We start from the raw sequence: 11,521 nt of genomic DNA, 5'->3' as shown, positions 1-11,521 counted from the left end.
GAAGGGAGGAGGAGCCCTGTGGGGCCTAATCTTAAATAAAGCGATAATCCCCGTCACGAGGGCTCCCCCCTCATGACCTAATCACTCCCCAAAGGCCCCACCTCCTAATTTCATCACCATAGGAGTTAGAGTTTCAACATATAAATTGTGGGGCGGGGTGGAGGGACCCAAGCATTTAGTCCATAGCAGAGTTGAACCCAAACATGTCCAACTCTGATGTCTACATCTCCCCTGTAAAATACTATGCAGGACATACTGGACAGAAAGTGTCAGAGACTAAGCAAACATTCCTGGGAACCGTGCGGTTTTATAAAAATACATATCATGGTCTTTTAACTGTACCCATTAACTCAAGACCCCTTGCCTAGAGGATTACATAGAAACCATTGTAAAGTGCTTCAAGTGGTGGCTGATACTTTTATTAACTGCCTCCATCCTCTGACCTTCATTTTTTTCTCAAATGTGAGGTCTTATTTGTAGGGTCTTAACATGGCAAGGAACTTTTTTAATACGATGTCTGGAGAGGAGAGGCACATGTGCTCTAGAGAAGGCGTGGATGTCCTCTGTTAGTTCCCCTGTATCAGGAGTCAGGTTGGATGGAATCCGGCCCCCCACCTGCTTTTGTAAATAAAGTTTTATTGTGCCATAGCCATGCCCGTTCGTTTGCATGGCCTCTGTGGCTGCTTTGGTGCTACAAGAGCAAAGTTGAGCAGGTGCAGCACAGACTGCATGGCCCACAAAGCAGCAAGTCGTTACTATCCAGCCCTCTACAGGAAAAGTTGCCAGCCCTGCTCTCAATCAAAATGGGATTTTGCAAGACCCATGCAAGCTGCATTCACATAACACGTCCTATTAGGACTCCCCAAGCTCCCTTCCAATTGCAAAAGTCAGCCATCAGGAGCTGTGACTCAAGGCCACACAGCACACTCTGTCCATGCCACCTCCTGGACGCATTAGGTTTCTCACCATTTTTCCTTGCGAAGCAACCCTCTCTCCCCTGGGTGTCTCCAGTGCCCTCAGCAGATGTGCCACCTCTGCCCGGAACCAGCCGGGCCCCAGAGCTGCCTCTGGGTCTGCAGGAGCCCTGAGTGGGCAGCGGGCTCTCTCTGCAGTTTGCCATCAGGGCGTGTCCCATTTCAGGCTCACAGGGAGGTGCCTGCAAACAGGTGGAGGCGAGGGCCGCGCAGCCCAGGGGCCCTCGGAGCTGCTCCTTCTGGACGGCACACGCAGTCGCTCCTCCGCGTCCTTTCCCTCCACGGCCCACCCAAGCCCGCCGGCCAGGGAGCAGCCATGCCTTACCTCCACCGGGCCCCCGGGCCCCAGCCACACCCGGTCCCCAGGGATGCCCGGCTCACCCACTCTTCAGGCCAGAGCTTCGAGCAACTGAGGCAGGAGTGCCTGCGGAAAGGCACCCTGTTTGAAGATGCAGACTTCCCGGCCAACAACTCCTCCCTCTTCTACAGTGAGAGGCCCCAGGTCCCCTTCGTGTGGAAACGGCCAGGGGTGAGTGGAGCGAGTAGGGTGGGGGCCCAGGGGACGCTGAGGCTCGCTGGCCTGGGGAGAGGGCCGCAAGCTCCTGGGGAGGAGAAAGCGGAAAGAGGGGCTGGGAGGGGCGGGCTGTACCCTCAGTTTGACCGAGGCTCGGCGTCCGAGCCTACCGTTGAAAGCTTTGCAGTTTGGAGGCAGGAAATGATGTGCGGGCCTGGGATACTCTGGGGTGGGTGCCCGGGGCATCTGCTGTTCTCCCCACCCTGCGCCAAGCTCTCTGACTCCCACCGAGCCCAGGGACCTGGAGTCAGAGAGGGTCTTGTCAGTAGGCAAAGAGCAGGAGTCAAAGCTTTATCCCAAAGGACACCTCTCGGTTCAGAGACTGCCCCTCCCCCTGCCTGTGTGACGGCGCTGCGGTCGCATATGTGCAGTGCTCTGTAGCTTCTGGCCCAGAACCAAGGATGCTCAGTGTGGGCAGATGCTTGACTCAGCGAGTTCCCAGCAAATGTGTGATGAGTGGCATACAAGGGAAGCAGGATGCTCTCCCAAGAGCGATGCATCCCCCGTTCCTAGAGGAGAATCGGGGTGGGTGCCGCCCGCCCCCGGCAGTCTGGAGGTTACGGGCCTCAAGAGTCACCAGCTGGTGCCTGGGACACTATATCAATATTTGCGGTATGGATTAGTCAAAGCTCTACCCCTGACCCGGAGCTGGCTGGCTCCCTTCCTCTGGGTGGGTACTGGCCTGGGAGTGGCTCCTGTGGGGACAGGTGGTTTATGGGCCAGGAGGGGCAGTGCAGAGGGTGCTGGAGCCACAGGTGAGACCCTGAGTTCTGGTCCCATCCTGCTGCTAATTTGTCTCAAGACTCCAGTCACATCACTTAACTCCCCTGAACCTCAGTCTCCACACCTGTAAAATGGGAACTATAATGACTAACGTAGGTCAATGTCCAGTACACAGAAGGTTTTCAATAAATGACCACTATGGTCATTACTGCTATTACTCTTATTATTACCATCATTATTATTAGCTCTAAATCCCATCTTCCTTATAAGTAGCAAAGGATTCACCATAGCTACTTCCTCTCTAGCTCCTGAAAATAAAATAATGCTGATGTTTTAAATGCATAACATGTTCATTTTTAAAATGTGCATACACAAAACCTCTGGGCTCTTCTGGGACAAGGCCAAAGTAAACATAAGCTGTTATGCATGAGATGGTAAGGTCTTTAGGCTGTCTCCTGTTGTAGGCAGTGTGGGGTGTGTGCATGTGTGTGCATGTACTTGTGTGTTTGCATTCGACCAAGTGTGTGCGTGCATATGTGCATGTATGTGACTGCATGTGCATGTGCGTGCACACGTGTGTGCGCAGCTACATGCACATGCACACATTCACCTACCAGGTAATTGATCCTCACATACGGCTAGAACATCAAGTCCCAACAAGGTGCCCTACACGTGGGGGAAATCGCAATAAGCATTCAGCTGCCCTAGTGGGGCTGCAGTGGAAGCTCCCGGGCACATTTCTCGCGATAACCTAAAGCCTCTACAATGGGTTTTGATTCTCTGCGTATGGCTGGTAGCAGTGTGAGGTCAGGACACTGGCAGATCGTGTGGGGGTTGCACTTTATTGGCAGGATTAGTAGATCATGCTCTGCTAAGTAAGAAAAAGAACATTTCCAAAATAAAAACAGTTACAGTACACAAAATAGTCACCCCTAAGGGGCACTGTCCACACCCCTTAGGTCTTCCTGGGCATATTTCCATCCCTCAGCCCATGCACAAATGGCACGTGGGCAGCTGCCCCAGGCTGCAGGCTGTGGGTGCATTTGTAACTGAGATTCCCGCAGTTGCAGTCAGGAGCACTGGAAAACAGAGTTGATCCCCTTGGCCCCAGGCAGGCAGAGCCTAGTTGCCTCTGGCCACTGGCAGCTTTTTCGTTTACCCCAGGGTGCCATGCAAATATCGATGCATGGCATTGATGGGGGCTTTCTATGGGGGCTTGACAGGAAAAGGGTGGAAGCACCTACTTAGGGGCTGGGGTCAGTGACTTCGATGCTCGTGTCTCTTATTTTAAATGGAAATTGTCTTGGACTGTAGAACTTCTGCATGCAGCAAAGTGCACCTGTGTGTGTAGGTTCAGCAAGCAGCCAGGTCTCTGGGAGCTCCCAGCCAGTGCTCCTCAGGCCTGCATCCTGGCCTTGCTCTGACTCCTCGCCTGTGACTGTAGGCCCTCGTCTCCCAGCCTCCCCTGCTGAGGTCACCTCGCTCTTCCTGGGAATCGCCCATGACCTCTCCCAGCCAAGAGGAGGGCTGCACCTCCAGGAATCTGCCCAGTGATGCTCTCCCTCTCCTGCTTAGGCAGTGCCTGGCCTCAGGGGACAGTGGCCACGTACCTGTGAATAGTGATGACAGGAGACACAGGAGCTGTGACCTGGCAATTCCATTCTGTGCCTGGGGTTCAGGAAAACAGAGTCAGAGCCGCCACTAATGAGCATCAAGGGCTCCCGGAGAATGCTGGCCAGTTTCCACATTGAGGGCTGGCAAATCTGATTAACTTGCAGTAACTGCTGTGATCCATTAGTGATGTCTGCCATGGGCACATGACGTTGCCCTGGGAATGCAGATGCCCTGGGTCGGCTGCTCCCAAGCCTGTCATTGAGAGTCAGTGTCAAGGGCATAGTGGATAAAATTCTCGTGCTAGAGGAGCGTACAGTCTACTCAGAGTGAAATAAAATGCAGGAGTGAGAGCCACACGCACACAGCACGCAGCATGCTGCGGAGGACAAGACAGGTCTCCACTCAAACCTCGCCACTCCTGGTCAGCCGTGTGGCCTCCCTGTCCTTCCCCCATCTCTTCCGGTACCTTCTAATAGGTCCCCCTTCTGATAGGAAAACCTCACCCTCTTGCAGAGACCAGAAGCCTCCGCTCAGGCTGGGAAGGCAAACGGGCTCTGAGCACACAGGGAGATCTCTGCACAGAGGAGCCTGGCGCTTACTCATCCCAGCACTTTCCCGTAACCATGTACCATCTTTTCCAACGTGGTGGAGGGAAAAAATAAAAAGCTGCCCAAAAAGAAAAGTAAGTACTCCAGAGTCACCTGGACACTGGAATTTTAAAAATTTGAACGGCAAGTTATTAGTATGTATTAAAGCAGGTTCATGGGTAGGCGCAGTGACTCATGCTTGTAACCAATCCCAGCACTTTGGGAGGCTGAGGGGGAGGATCGCTTGAGGCTAGTAGTTTCAGACCAGCCTAGGGAGACACCGTCTCTACAAAACAATAAAAAAATTTTTAAAAGCAGATTCATACTTTACTTTATCAATCTGAACCTTTAAAATGGTTTAATGTTAGAGGTTCAAAAACTAAGTCTCAAAGGATTCAGGAAACTTGGGGACACTTATTTATGAAACCTATTGCTGTTGGGGGCCTACAGGGGCACAGCCCTGTTCAGGCACCAGAGGCAGCAGCTGACCTGGGGATAGAGGGTCTGGGCCCCAATTTGATGCCGTCCTGCCCTGCCTGGTCCGTGGGGAGCTGCCCCTGGTTCTGCAGTGTCCCAAGTCTGAGGGGCCATCACCAGATGATTCAGCCCTCCTTCCGAGAAATCCCGCTGGCTTCCTTGCCGCTAACTGGTCCCCCTGCCTGCAGATGCAGCTGGTCAAGCCACCTCCCTACTGCCTCCAAGGGTTCAAGCCACCCCCTCTGCTCAGCACCCTGGGCGGGCTCAGCACTGCTGAGGAAGGAAGCACAGGCTCCCAGCAAGCCCCGGCCTCGAGTGCAGCCTGGGGCTCCGTCCTCGGGGAGAGGGGACACCCCTACAGCATTCCGTGTCCCCCCATGCACACTCCCTTGATCTGAAAGGCTCTTCCGTGCCTGTGAAACTTCAACTCCATGGCCCCCCCAGCAAAACCTTCTTTGTTCCCCAAGCACACTCAGTTGTCTACCTCGGCCCTGCCGCCGTTGTGATATAACACTCTGTGTGTCCGCTGGTCCCCTTTTCAGAGCCTACCTCCTCCGCAAGGGCAGGGGGCTCATTTATCCCATTCCCACGGCATCGTCAGCTTCACCACCCCGTCTGGCACCCTCGGAGCAATGATGACGGCCAACAGTTTCTTGGCCTGGCAACATGTGTGCCTGCCAGGATCACCTCCTTACCCAGGTGCCCCTGAGAGCTGGGTGTTATTATTATCCCCTCCTACCAAAGGTGACACTCGGGCCCAGAGGTTAACGTCACACTGCTAGTCACAGCGGGCAGCAGTGCCGGTTCCGACCCAGGCTGTCTGCCCCTTTGCACTCCCTGGTGACCTGTGTCCCGGCTGGGTGCGGAGCTGCTCCCACTGGCCCTGCAAGCAGAGGGTGGTGGTTGGCAGAGCTGGGCTCCTCCTCTGCTTCTGTTCCTTCGGGCAGGGAGGGGCACCTCCACCCACCTGAGCACAGTGCTCCCTGCAGCTGGCTAAGCCTCTCTGACCCGTTCATCAGGGTGCTCTTAGCGTCACATCCGAGGGAGAGAAGGGGCTGCAGGGTGGTCCCGTGAAGGCCTCAGTCAAGCACAGGGGCACCCTGGAGCTGGGATGGTCCCTCAGAGTTGTCCGGAGGTGGGGTGACAGGGCCTCTGTGTTTGTAGACCTATGGATGTGTCATTGGATTCGGATACAGATGCCCTTGAGACGTGTGACCTTGAACAAGGTCGCTTTCTCAGCAAGTTCCAAAGAGTCTAGTGCTCCCAGCAGTGGGGACGCACCTTCCTCTCTGAAGGGGTCTGAGAGGTGAATCACAGCAGCCACCACAGGGACTCAGTTTGCTCTTCCATAAAATGGGGGCAATAGTGCACCTTACCTGTGGTGTCACTGTGGGGATCAACTGTGTTACCACACGCAGAGCACTCAGCCAAGAGCCTGGCATGTAAATAATAAGAAGTGTTAGTCCTTGTTCTTTCTGCTGCTATAATTTCAGACTAACACTATTTTCTCCCCATCACTCTAGAGGGCCTGCCCTTGTAGTCTGGCCTCACCTGGTTTCAGGTGTAACTCTGTAGCCCACAACTTATGTGCTTTTTGTCAAAGGTAGAATTCTCCAAGATAAAAGCTGGACGTGCAGACCAGGGTGGAGGGCACCCCTGTCTCCACTCCAGAGATCTCCACTCCTGGGACCAGGGTCACCGAGACCCGCCCAAGGACTTCAGAGTCTCAGGTCCCCACTCCGAGAGGCTGTCTGTCTTCTTCACCACTGACCCTCCAGCATTGCCCTGAACGCTGGGTGAGACCTTAAGCCACAGGTCCCTGCACCACGTCCCTCCTGCAAAGGGGCCCGGCCACCCGGCCCATGCCTCATCCCACAGCTCTAGCTGGGGCTGGACACTGCCTTTATTGGTCTTAACTTCGGTCTACCATGCTGCTGCCCTTCCCAGGGATTCATTTTCAGAATCTGTTCTGCCCTTTCCTTTGTCTGCACCTGAGACTGTCCCCTCAGTCTGGTCCGCCTTCCCTCACCCCCATCTGTTTCCTGTTCAGGGGAGCTGGGGGCTCTGCATTGTGTCTGTGACGTCTGGAGCAAAGGGGCAGGGGTGGGCGTGGAGCTTCTTCTTGCAGTGCGGACGTGCAGGGTCTCTGGTCGGCGGTGCGGGGGTGGCAGGGTAATCGAAAGTGTTGCCCGACTCCCTCCACAAAGCCCCGCTGCTCAGCATTTTCACACGCCTGTCTCAGCAGCCCCTGGGACCATGGGTGGGGCGGCCCTGTCCCCAGCACTGCCTTTTTGTCAAACACAGCTGTGCCTGGCAGGAGGGCGGGTGGAGCACAAGCCAGGGCACATCAGAGGGTGATGGGCAGCCAGACTTGCCCTCAAGGGAGCCCAGGGCGGGCAAGGAGCACACGGCGGGGCGTGACTCAGAGTTCCAGGGAGGGTGACAGATGCTGGCAGGGGTCCAGGGAGGGTGACTGGCAAAACATGGAGAGAAGGTGAGGTCACCACCAGGCCTCATGCAGGGGGCTGTGTACCTGAGTGCAGGTGAGTGCACAGAAAGAGGGAGGGTGTGTCGGGTGGGGGTCTCCAGGCCTATGGGGAGACAGCCACGTGTTTGCCGGGCCTCCCTGTCTGCACCCCTCTGCTTTCTGCCCTGCAATTCCTCCCTGCTCCTCAGCCTAAACCCAGGACACCTCCCCCCGAAGATGCCCCCATGGCCCCCTGGCAGCCCTGTGCACACTGTGGCACAAGGCCATGACGTCTCCTGCACAGGGGACTCCCTGCTCCCAGGGTTGCTCCCCCGACCCCACGAGGGGCTGTTGGCTGCTCCAGGACAGCTTCAGCGTCCCCATAGCCACCGCAGAGCTGGGCACATGCGGGGACCAGCACATAGCCATAGACTGCACCACCTGGCATCTCGGAGCTTCTTAGAAATACGGCTTTTCCCTTTCTAAATGGCTTACTGTACTTAGTAGGGGGAAGTCTTTGTCTTTGGCTGAGTCCCTGATGATGAACAAGGTAAACAGAACAGGCCCTAAGAGCAAACGTTCCGGGATGCTTGGCCCGTAGCCTCTGCTCCAGGAAAACCGCCTGCCTCCCCCGTGGCTCCCAGGGTCCCCCAGGGTCCCCAGGCAGCAGTCTGGGTTCACTTCAGGTTTGTCAAGACCCCTGTGATTGAGACCCTCTGATCATCCTGTACAGGACTGTGGGTAACCTCTATCTGCACCCCCAAAACAACATTTCACAGGAACAAACATACATTCAGGCCCCGTACACACATGCAGGACACACACACACAAACAATGCACATAAGCGCACATGCAACCAACATATATAATGTATGGAACATGTGCATGGGCACATGCATACTACACACCCAGGCAAGTCACAGTCATCTCACACACGTGGGACCACACGCTGGTCAACATACACTGCTGCACGGCACCCTGGTGTCTAACCCCCGCCCCCCATGGCACAACTGTCCCGCACATGCGTGCTCATTCCCCCCATGAGGGGCACACGCGTGCTCTGCTTTACAGAAACGCTGACCCACAGAGATGGCAGTCACACTCCAGGCACCTCCCCAGTTTATACCAGATGGCTAATTTGTGTTCACTTGGTGAGAATTTCGGAGTCTTCTCCTTCTGTATTTTTCTCCTAGTTGGATGCAATTTGATAAAACTCTCCTGCACTAAACAACCAATTGGAAGACGGGGGCTGGGAGGTGGTAGCAGCTGCAGTCACACCTGGCGCAGCTGGTGCAGCTGTCGGGGCCAGGCCAGCAGGAGACTGGGGGAGGGGAGGGACACAGCGGATATGAAGGAGGTGGCTTCCACAAGCACAGCCTGTCCCCAGGGGTTGGCACAGCCTGCTGGGCAGGGATCTGCAGCTTTTGGAGCTCACTTGACGCCCACTTCAGGATGAGTAGCATTGGCAGTGAGGCATTGCTTGTCAGGGTGATTCCAGTGGTAGGTGCCAGGCAATCGAGACAAGGAGGGCTTTGAGGACTCAGGATTCCCTTTGGGGAAGAGGCTCCAACACACATTCTGCAACAAGCCTAGCATGTCGGAGCTGGGGACAGAGGAGGAAACAGCCCTGAGAAGTTAAATGGCCTGCTCAGAGCCCCTCTGCTGAGCGGGGCAGGCTACCGCTGGGACTCTGGGGGTCCCCTCACATTTTCCCGGTTTGCAGTGTCCCTCCAAGCCACATGCAGACATCGTGCTAGCCCAGGCTGAGGGAGAACAGCAGCGTGCCTGGTTGTGCAGGTGGGAGAGGGTCCGCATGGGCGACCTTGGCACCAAGGCGCTGCCTCCCTACCCTCACTGCCTTTCCTGCCGCATTGGAGAGTAGGTCATTCAGTGAAAAGACCCTAAGGCTACCTGGAGCTGAGGGCAGGAGTGGGAGGACATGTGAGTCTCACAGAGGAGGGGCTGGCATCTGGGACGTCCTACCTCTGCCAGGCGGGGTTCGCGGTACGTCCAACGGCACAACGCTCTTCAGAAGCCCTCCTGACGCAGCTTGCTTGGATGTGGTAGAAACCAGTGTATCCATGCAGGCCTCTCCAGCGGGTGCTCTGGGTGTCTGTCACTCCACAGGCTGCCACACCTGGGAGGCGCACAGACAGCACCTTCGTTTAGCACTTCAGCTCTTTGTCCTGGGGACCCCTTGGCTTCAGAGAAATCTCTGTCCTCCCTTCGATCCTTTGGGACAGGAGACCCGGGAAGCAAGGTCCCGAGAAGCTTGAGGAAGACAGTTCAGGGCAGGGGTCTCTTGGGGGAGGTCGTGCAACTTAAGCTCCCTGCCCGGTGTGGGCCCAGATACTGCTGGGGACGTCCCACCTCCAGCCCGGGCCCTGCGCAGTCTCGGTGTCTGGACACAGGTGGGAAGAGCCCCTGTCTTACCTGCATCCGCTGATCCAGTTCAGTCAGGCACCTGCCGAGCACCAGAGCTGGCATCAGTGTTGCATGGGCAGCTGTTTCCTCTCCCTGGACCTTCACACACCCCCGCCAGCCCCTTGTTTAGGTCTCCGCTCACAATCTGCTTCCCCCCCAGTGGCCTCCCCCACTGCCTACGCCGGCTGAAACAGCACCCCCCACCCCACGGCTTCCCATCCTAGCGCTTCTAGCGCCTGGTTGTGGTCTGCTCCCTGGGCCACGTGGAGTTCGCAGCAGCTGCGCAAGGGAGGGGAGTTTCTCTCTGTTCTTCATTCCTGTAGCCCAACGCCAGGAGTGGAGCTTAGCACCTCGAAAAAATGGGAAGAATGTATGAACTGTGTAGGGTTGCTTTCTGACACTTTTTTGTTTAGTGTTTTATACTTATCCCTCCATAGTATATATGTAGATATTAATACGTATTGGTGATTATGTTAATACAGGTATATGAAATGTGTACTACATAATAAATATATATAATGCACTTAGGTAAGGCTATATGAGAGATATGTGCATATCTCTCTCTGCATATGGTATAGATATATAAACTTTTACCAAAATGCATATCTAAAAAAATAAAGAAGCTGGGTGGATGGGGAAGAGGGGTGTGTCTAACCCCAGGCCCCAGCCCGTGGTGGGTGCATTACTCACCTCATGTTAAGAGGAGGAATTGGAAGCCCATGGAAGTCACAAAGCTCACAGGTGGGGGAGCCAGGATTCGAACACTCAGCCCGACTCCCAGCCCAGTGCCCAAGTGAGGGCAGGAGTCCTCAGTACATGGCCAATGTCCCCCTTTGCGGCCAGGCGTGGCGCGAGGCTCTTTGGCCAGAGGACCACACTGGGTGCTGCTGGGGAGGCAGAACCTCTCCCCACGGGATGGGATTTATTAGAGACGAGCCCAGGCTTGTCCCAGTCATAGGGCCACGGGGCCTTTCCCCTCCACGTGGTCCTCCTCAGGGAAGAAAGCCCAGCACAGGGAGGAAGTCCTCTGCTCTGGGAAAGAAGAGCGACCCTGAGCCTGCCTCCTCCTGTTGGCCCACGGGGTGAAAGGCCTCGTTCTCATCACACTCTTGTTCCTCCAGGAAATCGTGAAAAACCCAGAATTCATTCTTGGAGGGGCCACCAGGACTGATATCTGCCAGGGGGAACTTGGTGAGTGTGAGGGGATGGGACATGGCCAGAGGGAGGTTGGGGCTGGCGGGATGGGACAGTCACAGCAGCACGGGGTCCCTGAGAACCCGCGGGGCACAGGGGTGGGGGAGACAGCACTGCCACCACCTTCCGCTTCCTCCCTCCCTCCCCAGCCTGCCGCCTGCCCCCTCTGAAGGGAGCCCAGTCAGTGGCCCCAAGCTCGTTGTGTGCTTGTTCCTCTAAAGGCAGATGTGCCTGTGATCTGGAGCTCGTAGCCCGTGGTTTACAAAGGACAGTGACACCCAGCAGCGTGGGTCTGGCCTTCCTACACCATGATGGTAGCTGACGCCTACACACATGAACTCAGTCACCTGCCAGGCACTCTCCTAAGCACGCATTGCCCTGTCTCATCTCCCCAGCCACCCTCCTGATGTCACGGATGAGAAAATGGAGGCTACGGAAGGCTAAGGAACTTGTCCAAGTTCACGGAAGTGATTGAACCTGGATAGTC

General features: G+C 55.8%; 1 protein-coding gene across 1 annotated transcript in view; it reads left to right on the top strand.

Annotated features, from left to right (window-relative positions):
• Window positions 1-1,016: 1,016 nt before the first annotated feature.
• The window catches only part of CAPN9 (calpain 9), a 47,052-nt gene continuing 36,547 nt past the window's right edge, over window positions 1,017-11,521 (top strand). The window contains exons 1-2 of the mRNA XM_012660378.1: window positions 1,017-1,503; window positions 10,962-11,031. Coding sequence (XP_012515832.1) covers window positions 1,024-1,503; window positions 10,962-11,031 — 550 coding nt within the window. The 5' untranslated portion in view covers window positions 1,017-1,023. The remainder of the gene's footprint in view (window positions 1,504-10,961; window positions 11,032-11,521) is intronic.

Source organism: Propithecus coquereli, unplaced genomic scaffold (assembly GCF_000956105.1).
Source record: "Propithecus coquereli isolate 6110/MARCELLA unplaced genomic scaffold, Pcoq_1.0 Scaffold66, whole genome shotgun sequence".
NCBI lineage: Eukaryota > Metazoa > Chordata > Mammalia > Primates > Indriidae > Propithecus > Propithecus coquereli.
The sequence above is the reverse complement of the archived record's forward strand: the minus strand, read 5'-3'. Positions and strand labels throughout refer to the sequence as shown.